The sequence below is a fragment of the Symphalangus syndactylus genome, chromosome X (genome assembly GCF_028878055.3).
Source record: "Symphalangus syndactylus isolate Jambi chromosome X, NHGRI_mSymSyn1-v2.1_pri, whole genome shotgun sequence".
Classification (NCBI taxonomy): Eukaryota; Metazoa; Chordata; class Mammalia; order Primates; family Hylobatidae; genus Symphalangus; species Symphalangus syndactylus.
In genome coordinates this window covers 127,733,291-127,756,737 of record NC_072447.2, presented here as the reverse complement: position 1 = coordinate 127,756,737, position 23,447 = coordinate 127,733,291, and the positions used below count along the sequence as shown (strand labels likewise).

At 40.6% G+C, this 23,447-nt stretch overlaps 1 protein-coding gene across 2 annotated transcripts in view; it reads left to right on the top strand.

Moving 5' to 3' along the window:
- The window catches only part of TENM1 (teneurin transmembrane protein 1), an 815,747-nt gene that overhangs the window by 783,363 nt on the left and 8,937 nt on the right, over window positions 1-23,447 (top strand). For both annotated transcript variants that reach the window (XM_055269101.2, XM_055269106.2), the window contains 3 exons: window positions 5,102-5,274; window positions 6,330-6,565; window positions 19,343-19,639. In XM_055269101.2, the coding sequence (XP_055125076.1) occupies window positions 5,102-5,274; window positions 6,330-6,565; window positions 19,343-19,639 (706 nt within the window). The remainder of the gene's footprint in view (window positions 1-5,101; window positions 5,275-6,329; window positions 6,566-19,342; window positions 19,640-23,447) is intronic.

The following is a 23,447-nucleotide window of genomic DNA, read 5'->3' as shown; positions in this document are numbered from 1 at the left end:
CTCTCTGAATATACTACTGTCAATATGGGGTGGAGGGATGGGTACAAAATATGTAGGAATATGTCTGTGCTCTTGGAAATAAGCTTTAAAATGTTTATCAGACAAAGACCACCAATAACTTAGCTGAAAAGGTGTTTGGGTGGGTGGACTAGGAAACCAGATTTAGCCACAGGTCACTGCAAAGGTTCATTGGGAATTCTGACCCTTGTACCCCTATGCACGGACGGCCCAATTGGTATCTGATCTTGTCATCTTGTTCTGATGAGTGGATGCAACCACTGCTCTTAACTTTATATGAGATCTTCCCTTAAAACAAGGGGCTGTGTGACTGAAGGAAACTGCCCCCAAGCTGGAAAGTCCGTGTGGAACCTGCATCCACAGCATCTAAGATCAGCTTTCCCGGAGGAATGATAGAGTGAGCTTGCCAAGGGTTGAGGAATCCCTTTAGAAATCAGGAAAGGCCAGTGATGATGAACATTTTTTCATGTGTCTTTTGGCTGCATAAATGTCTTCTTTTGAGAAGTGTCTGTTCATATCCTTCGCCCACTTGTTGATGGGGTTGTTTTTTTCTTGTAAATTTGTTGGAATTCATTGTAGATTCTGGATATTAGCCCTTTGTCAGATGAGTAGATTGCAAAAATGTTCTCCCATTCTGTAGGTTGCCTGTTCACTCTGATGGTAGTTTCTTTTGCTGTGCAGAAGCTCTTTAGTTTAATTCGATCCCATTTGTCAATTTTGGCTTTTGTTGCCATTGCTTTTGGTGGTTTAGACATGAAGTCCTTGCCCATGCCTATGTCCTGAATGGTATTGCCTAGGTTTTCTTCTAGGGTTTTTATGGTTTTAGGTCTAACATGTAAGTCTTTAATCCATCTTGAATTAATTTTTGTATAAGATGTAAGGAAGGGATCCAGTTTCAGCTTTCTACATATGGCTAGCCAGTTTTCCCATCACCATTTACTAAATAGGGAATCCTTTCCCCATTTCTTGTTTTTGTCAGGTTTGTCAAAGATCAGATACAGATAGCTGTAGATATGCAGCATTATTTCTGAGGGCTCTGTTCTGTTCCATTGGTCTATATGTCTGTTTTGGTACCAGTACCATGCTGTTTTGGTTACTGTAGCCTTGTAGTATAGTTTGAAGTCAGGTAGCCTGATGCCTCCAGCTTTGTTCTTTTGGCTTAGGATTGACTTGGCGATGCAGGCTCTTTTTTGGTTCCATATGAACTTTAAAGTAGTTTTTTTCCAATTCTGTGAAGAAAGTCATTGGTAGCTTGATGGGGATGGCATTGAATCTATAAATTATCTTGGGCACTATGGCCATTTTCATGATATTGATTCTTCCTACCCATGAGCATGGAACGTTCTTCCATTTGTTTGTATCCTCTTTTATTTCATTGAGCAGTGGTTTGTAGCTCTCCTTGAAGAGGTCCTTCACATCCCTTGTAAGTTGGATTCCTAGGTATTTTATTCTCTTTGAAGCAACTGTGAATGGGAGTTCACTAACGATTTGGCTCTCTGTTTGTCTGTTACTGGTGTATAAGAATGCTTGTGATTTTTGCACATTGATTTTGTATCCTGAGACTTTGCTGAAGTTGCTTATCAGCTTAAAGAGATTTGGGGCTGAGACGATGGGGTTTTCTAGATATACAATCATGTCATCTGCAAACAGGGACAATTTGACTTCCTCTTTTCCTAATTGAATACCCTTTATTTCCTTCTCCTGCCTGATTCCCCTGGCCAGAACTTCCAACACTATGTTGAATAGGAGTGGTGAGAGAGGGCATCTCTGTCTTATGCCAGTTTTCAAAGGGAATGCTTCCAGTTTTTGCCCATTCAGTATGATATTTGCTGTGGGGTTGTCATAGATAGCTCTTATTATTTTGAGATACATCCCATCAATACCTAATTTATTGAGAGTTTTTAGCATGAAGGGTTGTTGAATTTGGAGAAACAGGAACACTTTTACACTGTTGGTGGGACTGTAAACTAGTTCAACCATTGTGGAAGTCAGTGTGGCGATTCCTCAGGGATCTAGAATTAGAAATACCATTTGACCCAGCCGTCCCATTACTGGGTATATACCCAAAGGACTATAAATCATGCTGCTATAAAGACACATGCACATGTATGTTTATTGCGGCACTATTCACAATAGCAAAGACTTGGAACCAACCCAAATGTCCAACAATGATAGGCTGGATTAAGAAAATGTGGCACATAGACACCATGGAATACTATGCAGCCATAAAAAAGGATGAATTCATGTCCTTTGTAGGGACATGGATGAAGCTGGAAACCATCATTCTCAGCAAACTATCGCAAGGACAAAAAAACAAACACTGGCCGGGCGCGGTGGCTCACGCTTGTAATCCCAGCACTTTGGGAGGCCGAAGTGGGCGGATCACGAGGTCAGGAGATCGAGACCACGGTGAAACCCCGTCTCTACAAAAAATACAAAAAAAAAATTAGCCGGGCGTGGTGGCGGGCGCCTGTAGTCCCAGCTACTTGGAGAGGCTGAGGCAGGAGAATGGCGTGAACCCGGGAGGAGGAGGTTGCAGTGAGCCGAGATTGTGCCACTGCACTCCAGCCTGGGCGACAGAGCGAGACTCCGTCTCAAAAAAAAAAAAAAAAAAAAAAAAAAAAAAAAAAACAAACACTGCATGTTCTCACTCATAGGTGGGAATTGAACAATGAGAACACATGGACACCGGAAGGGGAACATCACACACCGGGGCCTGTTGTGGGGTGGGGGGAGAGGGGAGGGATAGCATTAGGAGATATACCTAATGTTAAATGACAAGTTAATGGGTGCAGCACACCAACATGGCACATGTATACATATGTAACTAACCTGCACGTTGTGCACATGTACCCTAAAACTTAAAGTATAATTTAAAAAAAAAAAGTTTTACTATTGTAAAAAAAAAAAAAAAAAGAAAGAAAAGAAAAGAAATCAGGAAAGGGAAACCAATGAGGCAAAGTTGCTGGTGCCGAATGTGGAACAGAGAGGAAGTACCTGCATAATCCAGGTTGTTGGGGCCACAGTTCCCCTGATAAGAAAGGCATGCAGCAGCTTCCTTCTGTCTACTGCCTGCACACTCCTGCCTCCTCTACCTTGGGAGAATAATGGCTGGACAGTGGGCCGGGTGTGGTGGCTCACGCCTGTAATACCAGCACTTTGGGAGGCTGAGGCAGGGGGATCACATGAGGCCGGGAGTTGGATACCAGTCTGGCCAACATGGTGAAAACACATCTCTACTAAAAATACAAAAATTAGCCAGATGTAGTGGTACTCGTTTGTAATCCCAGCTACTCAAGGAGGCTAGGGCACGAGAATTGCTTGAACCCGGGTGGTGGAGGTTGCAGTAAGCCGAGATCACACCACTGCACTCCAGCCTGGGTGACAGAGCAAGACTGTCTCAAAAAAATAAATTAATTACTTTTTTCTTAAAAAGGCTGGATAATTGTTTTCCTCCCCTGGAAGGAAGACCAAACAGACAAGGTTGGGGCTAAAGTGGGTATTCGAGCCTTCCTATGCTCCGTACTTGCCAGGGGCCTGCTTCTTGTAGCTACAGAGCCCCACAGCAGGCAGAACATGGGCAGTCTTTGCAGAGGGAAGGATTTTGCCATTAACCCCAGGAACAAACAGCACTCTTCAGTCTTTCTTTGATAATGAGTCCTTAGCTGCATAGTAGCACTGTGCCAACCATTTTGACTGAAATCCCTTTAAAGAAAGGAGAGACCCAATTTAACATCTAAGGCTAGGCATGTCTGTGATGTCAATAACCTATTTGATTCATTCTATTCACATATGTGACTGTTTTAACTGATAGTGTATATGTGTGTGTGCACACACACACATGTATATGCAGAACTGAACTTTAGGTGGCATTATGTATAGGCTCAAGTTCAAGTCTGCCCTATAAAGTACAGTCCAACTGCTCTTCCCAAGCCTTCCAAAGGCTGGTATAGTTATTAAAATTTGAGCAACTACCCAGGCTGAGTTCTTTAGAATATAATGGATTAATACTGAATTACTGTGCCACTTTGTGTAATTGTTGGGGGAGGGAGTAGTACAGCCAGTCTCTACCATTGTGTCCAGGCTGAATCCTGCTCATTTTGGGTAAAAAGAATATAATCATTTAACATTTTAAAAGGCAAATAAAAGTGCTTAAATATTTTGTAATTTGCAACTTGAAAAGAAAACAGTAATGGGTTTCCAAGTGCATGTCTTTACTTTTAATGAAGTGTTTATTTTTCACGGTTCTATTGGCAATAAAAGAACAGCTCCACATCAAAAGCCTTCAGGGAAGCAGTTTTCATTTGGAGGACAGTGAGATTGCCAATAATCCTGATTTTTTTGGGGGGGGGGGGTAAAAGTAAACTCCCTAGACTATATTTCTAGATATAGGTTATAGCCTATTATCCCAGGTAATTATTTTTTGTCTCTTATTCATATAGACAAATTACAAAACATTATGTACTATACCCTAAAAAGATTTTTAAAATTTAAGTGACATCAAGATCAGGGGGCTCCAGAATGTTTTAATGAACATGTTTCCATTATCCTCTGTGCCTGTTCATTTTGTTGGAAGAATGATTCATTCATTTCAAATTTGGCAACTTAAACAGCAGCAAATTATAATTTTCCCATCATAACCCAAAGTCAGTATATTGGCTTCTCAGCCTTTGAGGGCTCTTTTGTACCTTCTTTTGCTTTGACAACAGCACCCTCTGCTGGGTTTTGTAATCCATCACATCTAATGGGATCGACCCAAATTGCAAACGGAGGCCTCCGTGCAACATTGCACACAGCAGGACATGATTCATAAATCAGTGTTCCACCCTGGTGATTCATTACCAGATATATTTTTTCTGTAAAACAGCACAGCTCAAGGAAGTCATCAAGAATTCAGAAGCTGCAAAAAATACCTTCGTTTGATTAATCATCTCTCTGACCTTTTTCTTCTTATTGAACAAGGTTAATGATACTTGTTATCACTCAAAGTTAAACTGTATTAGCTGCCAAGTGATTTTTATTTTGCAAAGGCCTGTTATCACTGCCGAGATGCTTCAAAGCTGGGATTGGTTACATTCCTCAGGTATGACCCCGAGGGACATCTGACCAATGCAACGTTTCCCACTGGAGAGGTCAGCAGCTTCCACAGTGACCTGGAGAAGCTGACAAAAGTGGAGCTAGATACTTCCAACCGTGAAAATGTCCTCATGTCAACCAACTTGACGGCAACTAGTACCATATATATTTTAAAACAAGGTAAGATTGTTTCCAACGATATCTGACTGTAACAGCCCCTATCTCAACATCCACCTTGAAATCTGTGTACACCATTCATAAACAGAATTCACCTCTAGCTGAGAAGATGTACTCTTCCTGTTTTCCAGCCATGGAAGTTGAAACACAGACAAAATTCACGCCTTTTACAAGTTCTCATATCAACTTTGGGCACATCTCTGTGGGAGTCATGAGGTTCAATCCCTGCCAAGTCTGCTCTGCTATCAACTTATTTCCCAGTACCCAGCTGTTTGCAAAGGTCTTTCAGGGTCTGGCTATGTTATATTAAATAAATGGAGCCTGGGCTCCAGCTGAGCTTAGCATTCTAGATCAATGCCAACACGGGTGAAGAAAAGGAAAATCTTAGGGTGCACACCAAGCAAGAATATAAGTGAAATGAGAGAATTAAAAACTCATTATATTTGAAGACACAAAAGTAAGGAAGAACAGAAGAAGAAAGGAAGGAAGGGAGATAGGATTTGGAATGTCTTAGAAGCTAGAGGAGAAGTGCACAAAGAGAAATTGCTTTCTCTCTGCCCTGTCATTAAGACCTCATTCTGTTGTTAGGTGGAGACGCCAGACACTCTAAAAGAGTACACTAACTTTTGTTAGTGGTATTTTGTGGAGTACGGCAACTGTGATGGTGGCCCCAGGTGGTAAGGTGCTAAGTTGAACTTCATACTCTTCTCATTCTAGCTCCCAGCATATCAAACTGAGGAGATTGATCCAACAAGTCAGTGAGGGAGGGAATTCTTTAAAAATGAAAAAAAGAAAAAAACAAAAACGGCCTGCAGTGTTAGACAAGAGTCTTTTATCCAAAAAACAGATACTCCAGCTGTGAAAATAACAAGACCCAAATGGATAGGGAACACGTTTGCCTGTCAGAGCGGTAGTCTAGCCCAGAAGGCAGATAGGACCACAGCACCCCACCTGCTTATCCCTTCCCAGACGTGCCTCCTAAAACTAAACCTGTCTCTTTTCTGCTTCCTGCTCTTCCCTTCTTTCCCCCTCTTCCTCCTTTGCTATTCTGTCTACAGAAAATACTCAAAGTACCTATCGGGTGAGTCCAGATGGTTCCCTGCGTGTCACTTTTGCCAGCGGGATGGAGATCGGCCTCAGCTCAGAGCCCCACATCCTGGCAGGGGCAGTCAACCCTACCCTGGGCAAATGCAACATCTCATTGCCCGGAGAGCACAGTGCAAACCTCATCGAGTGGCGGCAGAGGAAGGAGCAAAACAAAGGCAACGTTTCAGCTTTTGAAAGGAGGCTGAGGGTAAGGCTTGACTTTACACAAGATATAGAACTTTTATAGGTGGTTGGTTGGTTGGTTGGTTGGTTTGTTCGTTTAACTGCAGAGCCTCCCTAAACTGAAGTCCCATTTCTCCAAAGCTTTCTAGGTGATTGACTGGCTTATATGATATGCTAATTCAAAAGAGTGTGCTAATGGCCAATAACGTTTCAGTATCCTTAAATGAGCATTCTAATAGGAGCTTTCTTTGTCATTAGCCAGCTAAAGTGCTCTAATAGTAGCAATTTCAGGCACCAAGAAAGTCTGGCTGGAGAAATGTGTTTAGTCAAAGAAGGCCCTCCAGCACCCCTCCCAGCATGCCCTGGAGATGTTTATCAGGTTCACTGAGTTGACCCAGGTCCCTGCTTTCCAGGTAGCTCATTGGAAAGACCTCGCAGGTACACACAAAAGGATGTGAGACAAAAGGCAACATTTGGGCAAAGGCAAGTTAAGAGGAAAAATCAGTGAATTATAGCATTGCCATGAATACATATCCAGGGCCAGAGGGATAAAGGACTGGTACTGAGATTGAGCTGAGGTACTCAGAGCTGCCTGGAGGAAGTTATAGATTAGGGAGTTTTAAAGTCCTTACCAAGCACAGTTCACCAGAGTTAACCAGGAGACCTCGGTTAGCTTTTCTGCAGCACACAAAGCCTACAATCGCCATAGCACTCTGTCTACCTGTCTCCTCTTGAACATTATTAACCAGTGTTAGGATGATGTGGCCAACTTTCTACATGTAGTAACATTCATATAAGCCCTAGAGCAACTGCCACCCTGCGGGAAATAATCACTCACTACTGAGGCCAGATCTGCTTTGAGCACCTGTGTCACGCCTCATATACCGGGAAGGTTTATGTTATATATAAAGTTTCAGTGCCGCAAAAGGAATAGCACTCGAATATAAAATTTTCTTTTTAATTATCAGCAAGGCAAGTTACTTCTATAGAAGGGTGCGCCCTTACAGATGGAGCAATGGTGAGCACACACTTGGACAAGGGAGGGGAAGGGGTTCTTATCCCTGACGCACGTGTTGCTGTGTCGTTCCCCTATTGGCTAGGGTTAGACCGCACAGACTAAACTAATTCCGATTGGCTAATTTAAAGAGAATGACGGGGTGAGTGTTTTGGCGCGAGTCAGGGCAGAGCAGGTAGCAGGTAGCAGGTAATCTGAATGAGTTAGGGTGGAGCAGGTGATCCGAATGAGTTAGGGTGGAGCAGGTAATCGGAATGAGTCAGGGCGGAGTAGGTAATTGAAAAAGGTTGCTTTATGAGGAAGTTAAGTTTAAAAGTAGAAGGCAAAGAATTGAACATACTGACATATTAATTATTTGAAAAGAAATTTAGAACTCATATCAAAAATTTGGTAACCTTAAGGTTGTGGAAGTGCAACCCCCAAACAACCACCCAATTCCAGAGAGAGGCAGTCAAACCAGTTATATGGCTTGATATCAACAAAATAATCTACAGCAGGGCTCACTTTTCTTTTTTCTTTCTTTTCTTTTTTTTTTTTTTTTTGAGACAGAGTCTCACTCTGTGGCCCAGGCTGGAGTGCAGTGGCACGATCTTGGCTCACTGCAAGCTCTGCCTCCCGGGTTCACGCCATTCTCCTGCCTCAGCCTCCCAAGTAGCTGGGACTACAGGTGCCTGCCACCACTCCCGGCTACTTTTTTGTATTTTTAGTAGAGACGGGATTTCACCGTGTTCACCAGGATGGTCTCAATCTCCTGACCTCGTGATCCGCCCACCCCGGCCTCCCAAAGTGCTGGGATTACACGCATGAGCCACCGCGCCCGGCCAGTGCTCACTTTTCAATCAGTTCTATTGGTGGCACACAGCCACAGACTTTAGTGGGTGGTTTTTTTGTTTGTTTGTTTGGTTTTGTTTGGGTTTTTTTTTTAAGCTCCTGAAATTTGTATGTGCACAAGTCAATTTTTATGTTTCGATTCTATTGACAAGTTTCTGACAGAATATTTACCAGATATGCCACTGAATGGAGAAGTGAAACCAATCCAAATATCAAACCTCTGTGTGGGTAGCAGTAAAGATTTCTATCGGAATTCTTTGAGAAACAGGACCTCCTGGGTAGAGCCTTGGATTGGGAAGTTAGAGAATCTGGCCTTGATACCCTATTTTACAAATGCTTTAAGAAATGCCTTGATTTTTTTTTCACCTGTAAAATAAAAATGTACTACTAGAGAAAGTAAGAATTATCTACATATGGCTTATCGACCTCATGGACTCATCACAGAAAAATTGTATTGAAGACATGATTTCTTAGTGCCTCTCCCAGCATATAGCCTCAAAAAAGCTTTCTGAACCAAATCATATACTATGTGACTTTGGGATTTTTCATTCTTTAGGATAACTCATCCTCTATTATGTGACTTTGGAAGTTTCCATTTTCTAGAACAACCCGTCCTGTTTTCTGTCCTCCATATGCACAGATAATGGAGAGAAACTATAAACTGTAATTTACACCCCATATCCCAAATTGTTCTTAATGCTGAGAAGCTAATGGTCATAAAACATTTGGGAGCTCATTGGTGTTAAGAAGTAAAGTGTTTAGTTAGTACTAATTATAATGTGACCCATTTCCGGTCCTGTGGCAGAGTTGAGCAGATTTGTGGACTGGACTATAAGGGCAACAAATTCAAGGCCTTCTTCTCTGTATCACTTCTAGGCTACTGCCTGAGGTCCTGTGACTGAAAAATGAGGCCCCTTATTGGCCAGGTGGTGTTACCATGGCATGCCCCTAGAAGTCTAATAACAGTAACAATCATTTACGTATGTTTAGTGCCTCAGAGTGAACAAAATGGTTTCATAGCCAGGATTTTATTTGATCACCACAGCTGTCAATTGTTACTTTCAATTTACAGATAAGGAGACCAAGGCCCAGATAGGTTAAGTGATTTGCCCAAAGTCAACCAGCTATTAAGGATCAGAGCCAGGGCTAAAATGCAGGTCCTCACCTAGCATGGCACTCTTTCTACTGCATCACACTGTGCTGCCTTGTTCCTTAAAATAATTAATCTATAAATCATTGCCCCACTCAGTGGAGCTACCTTGGCAGGGCCTGACTCCTCATTTCAATGCTGACAAAAAGAGACAAATAATCGACTCTAATGTACTGGCAAGTGTGGGAGGCACAGGATAACTGGCTGGCTTCCAGGCAGGAAAAGCATGAAGCAGGCAAAAAGAGGAAGGAGACTGCTTAACTGGTTAATTTTTACCTGCTCTCCCTATTCCTAGTGATTTTTTTTATGCTGATGCCTCAATTTCCCCAGATTTGGCATTTCCAATTTAATGAAATGAGTATCCTCCCAAAAGGGACATGTGAATCCAGTTTTGACAAAGCAAATTCTCTTCCCCCACTGACGTTATTATTTCCGAGATGGCATCCCTTCATTTCTGGTAGCTTTTCAAGGGACAAGCTGATGCCAATTTTCTCTCTTCCTGGACCAAAATATGCAATGGCCCATTTGTAAGCATACAAAGAATAAGCTTCTCTGATGCTCTCAAGTTCCTCAATACCTTGGACTGAATCATTTATTTCTTCTAGTGAAGCTGTCATTTCAGACTGAGGGCAGGTGGAGCTATCAGAGTTGTTGAGACAGAATTTCCAAGTCATACAACATAGAAACCCCTTCTGTACTGTGGGAAATGGGGCTCCCTTTTGAAAACTCACACAAAAGTGTGGTTGTAATTTGCAAGTGTGCAGGCCATAAAGCACTGATTGTTCAAGGACAAAATGACAGGTTCATTTAAAGGCCCCTTTGGTAAGATGATAGACGTCAAATGTTCCCAAAAGCTGCCGATCACACCTCCCCCAGACCTTCTAGCTGGAAAGAAAAAAAAAATCAGAAAAGGATAGACCTATCTATCTTTGGAGAATAATCAGTGATTTTTTTTTTCATGCAAAGTCAGGATCCTTTTCAAGGTGAGGGAGGCAAACTGTTGGGAAACATGATACCCTGCTCAGCCTGAGCAGGCAAGGGATTTGTTACCTCTGAGCCATCCTTCACCAGCTCAATTAAGTGAAATAGGTCGCATTAACATCCTGAAATTTCATTTATTTAAAAAATCCATTTCCCCCCAACCTGAGTTGTGTTTGACTCACCTTCCTTCCTTGCAAAGCACTTTTGCATCTAGTCCATGTATCTGCTCGTGTGCTGCATCAATCTGTCCCCATAAATACATTTCCCTGGACAATAGAGAAATTAGAGTACAGATAACAATAGAGGCAATTGTAAAAGAATTGGGCATTCACCAAAAGCATACTGGTTTAGGAACTACATCCAGTTTGTACCTTGCTATGTCCATGGATAATAATGCTGTCATACGAGATTTATCCCAGCTTTGGATCCCAGAGCTGTTTATAAGATTTTGTAGACTGAGTTGTAAGGTTATAGCAAGATCCCTGAACTGCAGCCTCCTTTATTAAAAGAACAACAATGGAGGGGGCTTAGCACTTTATGACCAAAATTATAAAATCAGGTAGGATTATTTATTATGTGTTTACAAGTGAAATGAAGCAAGGACTTATCTAAAACTCTCACAATTTACTTTTTTCCTCTACTCAAAGATAACTGAGAATAGGGTAGGTTGGTTTTTAAATGAAACATGTGAGTGTTCAGATGTGAGCTGAGAAGGAGAAACAAGCTCGGTTGAACACAAGGTCTCAGGCTGACAAATGATGGGGAATTGGTGGGGGCAGCCAGGAGGGCTCTGGCCTCTCCCTCTATTCTCAGAAATTGCCTTGGTCCTCAGTTACAGGGTGCTCAGAGTTGGATTTTCATTCACTTAACACTATTTTAACTAACTTCCTTCTCCTCAGGTTTGGTGGAAGCATTTATTTTGTGAAAATATAGATAAGGAGCCTGACTGGAGATATATTAATCAGATTAATCTATTTAAAAATACATCTGCAGTTTTCAGTCAAGTAACAGTGCTTTTCCCCCTAAGGAGCCCCCTGGAGACAGGAGATTTCCCATATCAAGGCTACTGGGCCGTATTGATTTTGGGGGTCCAGGAATTCTTGGGGCTTCCAAATCATAGAACCTGCTATATTGGGTTGTGTTTTTTTTGTTTGTTTGTTTTTTGTCTCCCAGACTGGAATGCAGTGGCACGATCTTAGCTCACTGCAGCCTCTAACTCCCGGGCTCAAGCGAGTCTCCCACCTCAGTCTCCTGAGTAGCTGGGACTACAGGCGCGTGCCACCATGCTCGGCTAATTTTTGTTTTTGTTTTTTGTAAAGACAGACAGGGTCTTGCCATGTTGCCCAGGCTGGTCTTGAACCCCTGGACTCAAGCCATCCACCCACCTCAGCCTCCTAAAGTGCTGGGACTTCAGGCACGAGTCACCGTGCCTGGCCTATTTTTGTTAATCTTGGATCAGCCTCACTAAGATAACTAACTAGAAAGAAAGAATTATTTCATATACCATTTCACCTATATATGAGCATTAATGATTTGGTATAAAAAAATTTTAAATATCTGTTGTATGGTTACACAGATGAATTGGTCAACAGCAAAGTAATTAAGCAAGGGCAAATTAGCATAGTGCAAAAAATGTCCAAGGTAAATAATATAGCCAAAGTTGGGTGAGAAAAATGAGTATGATTTTGAGGAAGAACTGGTATGCCCATAATTTTGCACTTTTCTCATCTATAAAAAGAGGGACATGGATGGTGCAATCTATTATTAGTGGTAGTATTAACCATAACAGCAGCAATTAATTAGCATTCCTTGAAGTCTTACCATGTATACTGCCACATATTAACTCATTTACTATTAATAACACCTTACCAGATGGGTTTATCATTATCATTCCCATTTTACAGATGAAGAAACTGAGGCACAGAGAGGTCATACAGCTAGTAAGCAGTGATCACAGGATTTGAATTCAGGCAGTCTGGCTCAAAAGCCCATTATTTCCTAAGATGCCCTCTGTTGATAAGGTTCTATATGTTGGCAATGTAAAGGGAGTGTCTTGGGAGTAAAAAACATTATATTATTGAATCAAATTCTTCAAAAGAATTAGAAACAACTAGTTGTATGTGATTGTAAGTTACAGTGGGTAGTTGTTGGGTAAGAGTGAACAGAAGGGTTCCTTCTAACTCAAGCAGTTTTGTGTCAAAGGTTATTATGATGTCATGTAAACTTTTCTTTTCTAGAAATCTATCAATCAATCAATCAATCACTATGTAAACAAACAAACAATTGAAAATCCTGCATGGGAGAACAAAACAGTTGGTGGGGACGTTAAATTGACATAAAAGGAAATGAGGAGTTTTGGGGGTGATGGAAATGCTATCATGATTGTGGTAGTGGTTACCTGATTCGATGACTGTCAAAACTCATTAAATTGTACACTTAAAATTGGTGACTCCTACTGCGTGTAAATTATCCAAATAAAGTTGATTTTAAAATAATAAAGCACATACACACCAAAAAATAAAAAAAAAGAAAAAAAGAAAATCCTGCACAAATGTCATACAATGATTCTTGTTAAATATGAAATAATTAATTTTTAAAGAATAAAATGTCTAGAGAAATTACACATTTATTCCATCTATTTTAAAAGTAAGTTTAGTTATCTTTCAAAAGGAAAGAAAAAAAATGGGAATTCCAGGTGAAATATTAGAGGCTGATGCTAATACTGAACATATGCCCTGTTCATTGGTAGGCATCTCTGTGAAATAAAAGTAGGCTTAAGTAAGCTTATGATTGTCTACCAAGAGATACCAATAAAAAAATTAAATCTGTGGAATTAATGTAGTGATTGATTTCTAAAAATCAAATACTAATTACCTTAAAACTAATGAGAGTAAAGTAGCATGTGGTACTTTTTAAGATCAACTGTGACTTTTCTTTTTTTTTTTTTTTTTTTAAAGACAGACAGCGTCTTGCTCTGTCGCCCAGGCTGGAGTGCAGTGGCACGATCTTGGCTGACTGCAAGCTCCGCCTCCCCTGTTCCAGCAGTTCTCCTTCCTCAGCCTTCCGAGTAGCTAGGATTACAGACGCCTGCCACCACGCCTGGCTAATTTTTTATATTTTTAGTAGAGATGGGGTTTCACCGCATTAGCCAGGATGGTCTCTATCTATCTCCTGACCTTGTGATCCGCCCGCCTCGGCCTCCCAAAGTGCTGGGATTACAGGCGTGAGCCACCGCACCCGGCCCAACTGTGACTTTTCTATCCATTCTCACAACTTCATAAAAATTAAATGCAGGAGGCCCGGCACGGTGGCTCACACCTGCTATCCCAGGACTTACTTTGGGAGGCTGAGGCAGGCGGATCACTGGGTCACTTCAAGACCAGCCTGGCCAACATGGTGAAACCCCGTCTCTACTAAAAATACAAAAATTAACCGGGCATGGTGGTGGGTGCCTGTAATCCCAGCTACTCGGGAGGCTGAGGCAGGAGAATCCCTTGAATCCGGGAGGTGGAGGTTGTGGTGAGCCAAGATCACGCCATTGCACTCCAGCCTGGGCGACAGAGCGAGACTCCGTCTCAAAAACAAAAACAAAAACAAAAGAAATTAAATGCAGGATCTTCCAAACTCTGACATGGCTATTTGGCCCATCTCACTTATTTGCCTTCCAACTTCTTCAGCAAAAATTAAATTAAACAAGTAACACAGTTGTCTAGTGAGTTAAAATACTAGACAGTGTCCTTGAAAATTCAGCCTTCTCCTCCTTAAGGAGGGGAGAAAATCAACTGCAGTGATCATAGCTCAGAGTTCAGCACATTCACAGGTGTGGGTGTGCAAGTGTGTAGTTGGTTGAACCATAGCAAATTGCCCTTTGTGTAGGTCAAAAACAGCTAAATATCACCAATTGCCTTTAGATCAACCTAGTACAATGTTATTTTTCTAACTGAATGACTTTCAAATCAGAAGGGTTGAAAGGATTTTGTCTTGAACAATTAGAACACAAAGTCCTCAGAAAGAGCAGGAAAGGGCTTTGCTTTTCCCCATATACCCTCTTTTCACAGGCCTTTTCATTTCTGCCAGCAACACTATTCACGGCTCTCCAGAGCACACTCTTCCCTCTTTCCTCTCTGGTCCTAGTATGAACAATAATCAATCAATCAAGCCTGTCTCCTAGTATAGCTGAAAAAAACATAAGGGAAACCAAAGGATACATTACAGCATAGATCCATCGTCCCTTATTAAAAACCTATTACCAAACAGTTTTCTTACCACACCATACAGCTTGTCAGTTGCCAAACTCAAAGGTTTTGTTCAATGCACAGCTATCCAAAGATAGATACCCTTTTTAACTTGGAGCTATTCCCAAATTTCAATCTTTTTTTTCCCCCTTTCTCTTCTTTTCCAGAGAAAGGATTAGTGTCGATTGAATACTGAAACAAGAGTGGAAATAATAAAGATTGATGGTCCACACTTGGGCTAAGGGCTATCATTTTTTTTTTTTTTTTTTTTTTTTTTGAGACGGAGTCTCACTCTGTCGCCCAGGCTGGAGTGCAGTGGCACAATCTCGGCTCACTGCAAGCTCCGCCTCCCGGGTTCATGCCATTCTCCTGCCTCAGCCTCTCCTAGTAGCTGGGACTACAGGCGCCCGCCACCACACCCGGCTAATTTTTTTTTTTGTATTTTTAGTAGAGACGGGGTTTCACCGTGGTCTCCATCTCCTGACCTCGTGATCCGCCCGCCTCGGCCTCCCAAAGTGCTGGGATTACAAGCGTGAGCCACCGCGCCCGGCCAGGGCTATCATCTTTCAGGAAAGCAAGCACTTGTATGAATGTAGAGCTTTCTCAGCCTTGCCCACAACCCCAGTAGTGGGTAGTGTTCAGCCTAGTTCTTATTCGTATCATAGAGGCTGGTGGCACATGAGCACTCAAGAAGGAGGTTGGAGGCCGGGCGTGGTGGCTCATGCCTGTAATCCCAGCACTTTGGGAGGGTGAGGCGGGTGGATTGCCTGAGGTCAGGAGTTCGAGACCAGCCTGGCCAACATGGCGAAACCCTGTCTCTTCTAAAAATACAAAAAAATTAGCTGGGCGTGGTGGCGAGCACCTGTAATCCCAGCTACTCGGGAGGCTGAGACAGGAGAATCGCTTGAACCAGGAAATGGAGGTTGCAGTGAGCCAAGATCGTGCCATTGCACTCCAGCCTGGGTGACAAGAGCAAAACTCCGGCTCGAAAAAAAAAAAAAAAAAAAAAAAAAAAGGAGGTTGGGAGAGCTCAGCTGGAAAAGCATTCTCTTTGCCAGGCTTCTCACACATGGTTTCCCCAGGAGACTCAGGGAGGAACCTGTGGCATCTTCAGTTCCTTCATTCTTTTTTATCTCTTAGCCGAATTTTACATTAACTTCCAAACCTGACTTTGAAACTAGTGTTTCAGCAGCACTGGAATATCAGAGTGCATTATCCATAAACAGAAAAGCACAGCGGCAGACGTCTTGACAGGCAGAGAAAGAACATTAGGCAGAGTTGTCCTCTGCTTGCTTTGTGGTGGATTTTAAACAGTGATCCCTGCTTATGTAGCTATAATGACTTTATTAAGAAATGTGTTCTTGAGTAGTAAACTTAATCTATCAGACAAATAAAACCACAAATTTAGTTGAACTGGAAATCACTTGTTACTTTGGCTCTTTAACTATCATTATAGCATAAATTGAAACAGTTACAACCATCTCTGGGAGTACCTGGATATTTTACAGCTATTGTAAATGAACAGTATTACAGTTGGAGATATGTGGCTGTAAAACCACAGGAAGGGTAGTTCAAGAAAGAACACCTGGTTTCCTATAGGCTTCCAAGCCCGTTGTATCAAAAGACAGGAAATATGCGCTTTTCTTATCACCTTTTAGGTGCACATAACAACACATAAGCACATAACAACAGGTGGCTGTATATGTATGCAAGACAACACTGCATGCATTGGCCACAGATGGTATAAAGAGTCAAGAGTCCCAATTTGTGGTTGTACTCCCTGAATTAAACCTACCCCTGACACAAACAGCACTTGCCCCCAGATAATTTAAGCATCTGACCATTAGTCTTCTGGATGCAATTCATGGCATGGAACATTTGATAGGTCTTCTTTTTTTTTTTTTTTTTTTTTTTTCAGAAGTTCAAAATTAAGGGCAAATAACATTAGCCCCAGCTGACCAATGAAGAAACTGAAACCAAAAGAGGTTTAAAAAGGCAAAGTGTCACACCCCAATAGAAAAATGGGCAAATATCATGAGCAGACAATCTATAGAAGATACACATGTGGCCAATAGATGTTAAAAAGTGTTCAGCCTCACTAGTGATCAAATTTAAGCCACAGCAGCATATCATTTTCCCACTCTCATATTGGGAAAAGTTAATTAACTGATAATACTCAATGCTGGTAAGGATGGACTGAAATAGCCTCTCCCACTACTAGCTAATGGCAGTATGAATTTATACAACCTCTGTGCACTATAAAGTAATCTCTCAGGTTGCATCAGGGGTCTTTCAATATGTCTCATTTGACCCAGGAATTTCACTCATAGGGTTCTGTATTATGGAAATATTTGTTTATAAAAATGTTCAGCAAAACATGCAATATGAAAGAAAAAAACAAAAACTCTACTTTCTGATTTCCAATTGGGAGAATAGATAAATAAATGGTTATCATGTAGTAAGACATGCAACCATTAAAAGGTGTATTTTAAGAATATTGAATAACACAAGGAATGCTAAAGATAAAACATTAGCTGAAAAAGTAGGACACAAAACTTTAAATACAATCCTAGTTGTATGTTTTGAATGTATGCACCGAGATTATGCCAAAAAAGTAAGATAAATGAAATGAAATACAGTGAAGTGTTAACAGTGATTTTCATTGGATAGTTGGATTACATGTAATTATATCCTTTGTACATTTCTATATTTCTAATTTTTCTGCCATGAACAAGTTATCTCTCTTATACTTGGGGGTAGGAGGGAAAGGTTACTTTTTAAAGCAAAGAGCACAAGATTCTGAACAAAGGAAGACCAGAGTCTGGTATGAGAGCATTAGCTTTGCAGCCATCCAGACCTCTAAGATCAAAACTCTTTCTGAACCAGGATGTTGATCTTGGATTCCTGAGACCTGAAAAGGTTTTATGTTTGGGTTTTTCAGGAAGGTTCAAAGCCCCCATAAGAGTATATTGAAAATGTTAATATACATGCATTTTATATGCACTTTTCTTGGGATACATTGCATAGCTTTCAGATAGTTAAACAGATCCTTGACCACAAAAGTTAAAATTAACATCAAGTTTAGTTGAGTAGCTAGTGAATCAGTTTAATCTGACTATGATTAATGTAGTCAAAGCCTAATGTGAGTTTCACTCCTCCCCTTCATTAACAAGATATTTAACATTTCATTCAGGATCATGTTGACAACTCTTACAGATATAAATCTCGTACACTAAGCTACGATCACCTTGGAATCTGAAATGTGGTCCTATTCCCAAGCCTAAATAAAATGAGAAAAGTAATCATTATGTTATAAAAATAACAATTACTAGTGTTGTTTCACAGCTTACCAAGTACCTGTATATGTAATCTCATTTAATTCCTTCTTGCACTTTCCACCTATGCCTTCTTCAAAGCTCCCCTCTTCCACAGGGCCTTCTTCAGTGCGCTGGCCAGCAGGGACTGAACCTCTTAATGACCAAGATCAACAACAACACCTTTTTTTTTTTTCTGAAACACACACAAAAAAAAAAAAACAGTTGAGGATTGCATTTTCTAAGTGTTGTGTTGTAATCAGCTACCCATAGCAGAAGTTACTGGTAGATCTAGCAAACACTGACACTACTAGCTGAAAAGTGGAAAAAATCAGGTCAGATGTCCAACTGCTGATTTTTTAAACTTTTTTTTTTTTTACTAAGTCATTTAGTTATTTGGTTATCTTGTGTGAACCCAGATGAATTTCATCAGTCAGGCACCGTTGAGTACTGTCTTTCATGGAATCCAGTTCAAGATCCCTTGAATCAGGATCACTCTGGGACGACTACAAGGTTTTGAGGTGCCCAGAGAAAACGCTACCATACAGTAGAAAAAGTCTAGAACCTGAACCATGTGAAAGTACTGTTTCTAAACTTGGAATCCAAACTTAACTCTATGCTTTAACCACAGTTAGTGGTGCTGCCCTTGTGAATGCTGGGGGACCTACCAACACTTAGTTCATTTACCTACAGGCCTCCATGAAAGTATTGCTAAGTGAGATTCCATAACTAGAGGGCAAGGCAACCTGAGTTCCCCTGTAATGGGTGTGAAATCATATAAAACTCCAAGCCCAGGTGAACGAGGAAACCAAAGAAGCGAATCTGTATAAGTTAGAGGGGGCTCACTGTTTTCCTTTTGTCTGATTTCTAATCACACAAATAATTCACCATTTTATGTTATGGCCACTTCACTGGTGAAAAGGGTGAAGGAATACCTACTCCTTAGTAGGTAACTGACTTACATAAAATAAGATCACATAATTACTGAAAACTGTGGCACTACACTTAAGGCTTGAGCTGGGGAAAAAGCAATCAACAACCACCTATTGAGAGTCTAGAGTACTTCAAGTGCTTAAGACATAGCCCTGCTCTCTGGGAGTGTACGATGTGGTAGAGGAATTAAGACAGGTGGCATCTGTGGAATGTGAAGCCGTGAGGCTTCAGAGGCAAGACAGACTCTATCGTTGGATAATCAGGAAAGGATTCATGATTGTCAGTGCTCTAATGAGGGGAACAAGGCTGTGCTTAAAATGTATTTCATATCTCTTTCTCATAGGCCCACAACAGAAACCTACTCTCCATAGATTTTGATCATATAACCCGCACAGGAAAGATCTATGATGATCATCGAAAATTCACCCTTCGAATTCTTTATGACCAGACTGGGCGGCCCATTCTGTGGTCTCCTGTAAGCAGATATAATGAAGTGAACATCACATATTCACCTTCGGGATTGGTGACGTTTATTCAAAGAGGAACGTGGAATGAAAAAATGGAATATGACCAGAGTGGAAAAATTATTTCAAGAACTTGGGCCGATGGGAAAATTTGGAGCTATACCTACTTAGAAAAAGTAAGTACATAGGGGAAAAAGACAAGTTGCAAGTTTCTGAATGAAAGTCTGTGTTGCGGCTGTTCTGTTCTGTAGAAGTAACAAAAAGATGCTGAACTTATAACGATAAACTGTTTTTCAGCTGAAAATTTTCCCCAGTCCCACACTCTGCCAAGTACTCTTTCAGACTAAAGTCAGAATAATGGCTTAGCTTTCTCCTCATTTGAACATCTTTCTTCATGCTTTTGAAAAGGTATCTTTATTATTATGAAAGCTCATACTGAGGGAAAAATATCTAGAAAATTATAAAATTGTGTGAATGTACTCAGCTCTGGTAAAGGGCTTTTTACCCAGAGGATAAGCAATTCTAATTTTGTTAGGATAGTCAGTGAAATTTTAGTTGTATACATTTGAAGACTAATTTCCAAAAGTAATCAGCCTGCGGGAATGGTGGTAGTGGGGCCTCATTGGTAATACTCTTTTGTGTACACTGAGTCTCCGGTAGCATCCATAATGGGAGCTTGTGGCCTGTGTCTGGGAATAATAGAAAAATATTTTAATCCCACTACAGGAACCATTTGTCAAGCATCAGCCCTTACAGAGCAAAATGGTTTCTGGCCAGATTGGTACCAGAGGACAATAAGAGTAATTGATCTCTATCTCAATGTCTAATCTCCTAAGATAATGCCTCTTGTTTCCCAAATCTATTCTTTCAACACATTTAGGAATTCGTCAGTCCTAAATTAATTTCTACAAAAATTGAAAAATGGCTTCCCTTGAGAATTCAAGGGTAATCAGTACAAGGTAGCTTCTAGATGTTCTTAGAAAAGTCATAGGAGCTCATAGCTCACATGGCAGATTTCCCTATTGGTACCAAATAATGCCCAACTTTTCCGATACACCCTCCCCAAAGCTAAATAAAAATAGTGTGCCAGTGGTTATATGTCATTATAAAACCATGTTACTAATTCCCGGAGTTTGTTGCTGGAGACTTTACCAAGTTGGAAATGCCTGCAGATGAAGCAGAGTTCACTTGGGAGCCAGGGCAAAAGGAAGGAGTCCTTTGCTGAATCCACCTCATGTCCTTTTCTGCTAAAAATATGTATCAAATCTATAATCTATCCTCTACACTGGCAAAATCTGAATCTTATAGAGCAGGTCTTTCCTCTTTTGAATTTTGGTAACAAGAATGATTGGCAAAACCGTGTGACTAGTGCCTACAGAGTGCCAGGCCTGTTACAACATTAACTGAATCCAAATATTTGCTGGTATGTGTGCATAGGCAAAGTATTTCTTAAGGTGTATATTGATGACCTTCATATGAAAAAAACAGTGCTACTGATCACTAACAGAATATTGGCTGAGTTAGTTTTTCAGAAAGGAAGACAGGTTTGCAGCAATCTTTCCACAGGTCCTCCACGTGACTAGTTAAGTAGCCAGCACTCCTTAGAAGCAGACATGGGTTTGCACTCATAATTCCAACCTCATTGGCACCAGAGTCCGACCAGCTGAACTGATTGCCTCTAGACAGTCACATCTAGGTCTCGTAAGACTTTCCCTTTAGACCATCTGCACAATAACATAAGAGCCTATTGAAAACTTCAATTTCATCCCTGGGTGCAGTTATTTAGCCTCTTCTCTGACACCAATGAGGAGACTTTATTGTTTCTCTTTTCTGAATTCACCGATTATTCCATCAAATTTACTTAAGCAAAGAATCACGTGAAGCAAACTTCACAAGTTCTCTTTGCTACAGAAACGTAGTTGGCAATAATTGCTAAGCAAACAAACAAAAACCTCGGTGAGACTGCCAGTGTCTGCAGTGGACAAAAATAAGACCTTCCTCACCCAAAATAAGGTATCAAGACAAGTCCTGGTAACTTTCTGACCAGTGGCACAAACCAGCTTATTTGTACCTTTGAATTCACTTTTGTTCCTTTCTTGATTTTATATTTAATTTGTTCTCTAATTAAAAGGGTAGCTACTGATTTAAGCAATCCTGTTATGCAAAACTCAGAACCTACAAAACGCATAATTATGGAATGTTTCTTTACTTTCCAAAAGTCATTTGTCATAAAATTGATTTTATTAACATTATTATTACCAGTAATCATAACTAATTCACTGAATAGATATAATTAAATGAAATAATATAAAACACCTAAGTAGAGAATTTAAATGCTAACTAGCACTTACTGCCACTTGGAGGTAAATCAAAACAAGAAAGAGCAGAAGAAAGGAAGGGAGGGAAGAAGGAAGGGAGGGAGGGAGGGAAGGAGGGAGGAAATTAAAGCATCTTTGAAATTGTGATTCTAGAGGGAAAAAGGGAAAGAACATTGAATTTACCAAAATCCCATGTAACATGTAACTTTTTCAGTGACTTGGGGTTTTGTATCATCTCCCCATGTTCTTTCCAATCCTCTCTTTAATATGGCCTTTGTGGCACATTCTCTCACTATGACAGGGGCAGAGCAGGGATAAAGAGGCTCGTTCTTGTAGTATATTTATTTTAAACTAAGAATTCTCAAACTTTAAAATGGATTTCTCTTTTTACACCCCAAAATACTCTGGTATTACCTTGTGAATTTGCTTGCCATACCTGTGTCACGATGTATTAAAAAGCAGCAGCAGATTTTTCACCTTAACACGCAGAAATTTTGTAAAAATAGTTTGACTTCCTCTAGAGTAAGTGAAAGTTATGCATATCATTTTCATGCACAATGGTTTGTAGCCATTAGGAGAAAAATAATTATTTGGGTAATGGCTGTGGTTGCTTAATGATCTCTTCCCTATTAAAAAAAATCAATTATTGTTTCTTAAATTTTCTCTATGTGGTCATTAATTCTCTGTCTTGATTTATGAGACTTCTCTGAGTTAATTATATTTTGAAGACTTGTGGGCTAAAATTTTGTATTACAGTAAATGTAAATCTTTCAGTTTCCTAAAATAATTCTTATGAACTTCATTTTTTAAATGCATTTAAATATATTTTATAATCATTTAATAAGATACTTTAGCCTTATACATTTACAGCAATTGCCTCTTTCTTTGGGGCTGACGGTTTCAGAGGCTGCCTAGAGGGACAGAACGACGACTTTGGCTTCAGCTTCCAGGTGGCCCCACACTGCCATCTGGTGGTCATTCAAATGCTTTAACTTTTCAAATTTCTGCTCTCGTTTCTAGTCTTGCTCAAATAAGCATACAGCCATGATTGCTGTCGCTGTTGTTGTTGCTTTTACAATTATCTCTTTTAGAACCTCACAATCAATTAAAAGAATAAAAGTCTCCCACTCTGTTATTTGGACTAATAAGAAATGGCCTTTTATCCTATAGCAGCATTGTGGACATTGGATAGATTCATAAGCATTGTTTTTGAGCAAACTGATAATAATGCCCACCCAAAGTGAAAAAGCAGCCAAATGAGAGCTAAATGGTATTTTGGCAATGTAACAGTTACATTCATTTGATTTCTAATCACATCATCCACATTCTTGCCATTGGCAGGAAGCTTTGAAACAGACCAAGGGCTTTTGAGACAGCCCAGCATCAGCACCACCTAGGAACACGGTTCAGGCAGTGGTTTACTGCAGGCTGGAGGATGGGAACAGAGGAGAGAATAACAATGACGTGCCATAAGTACTTGGAAAGGCTGGTACAGTGACTGGAAAAGGCATGGCCCAGGCAGGCTGGTACTAGATAATGTGTGGGGGCCATATGGTGATTGATAGTCCCTGGCCCGTGTCACAGGTGACAGATGTCATTTACTCACGGCAAGTTGACAGAAGAGAGTGGAAAGGAACTGAGAAATGTGACTTTCAGACTAGAGATA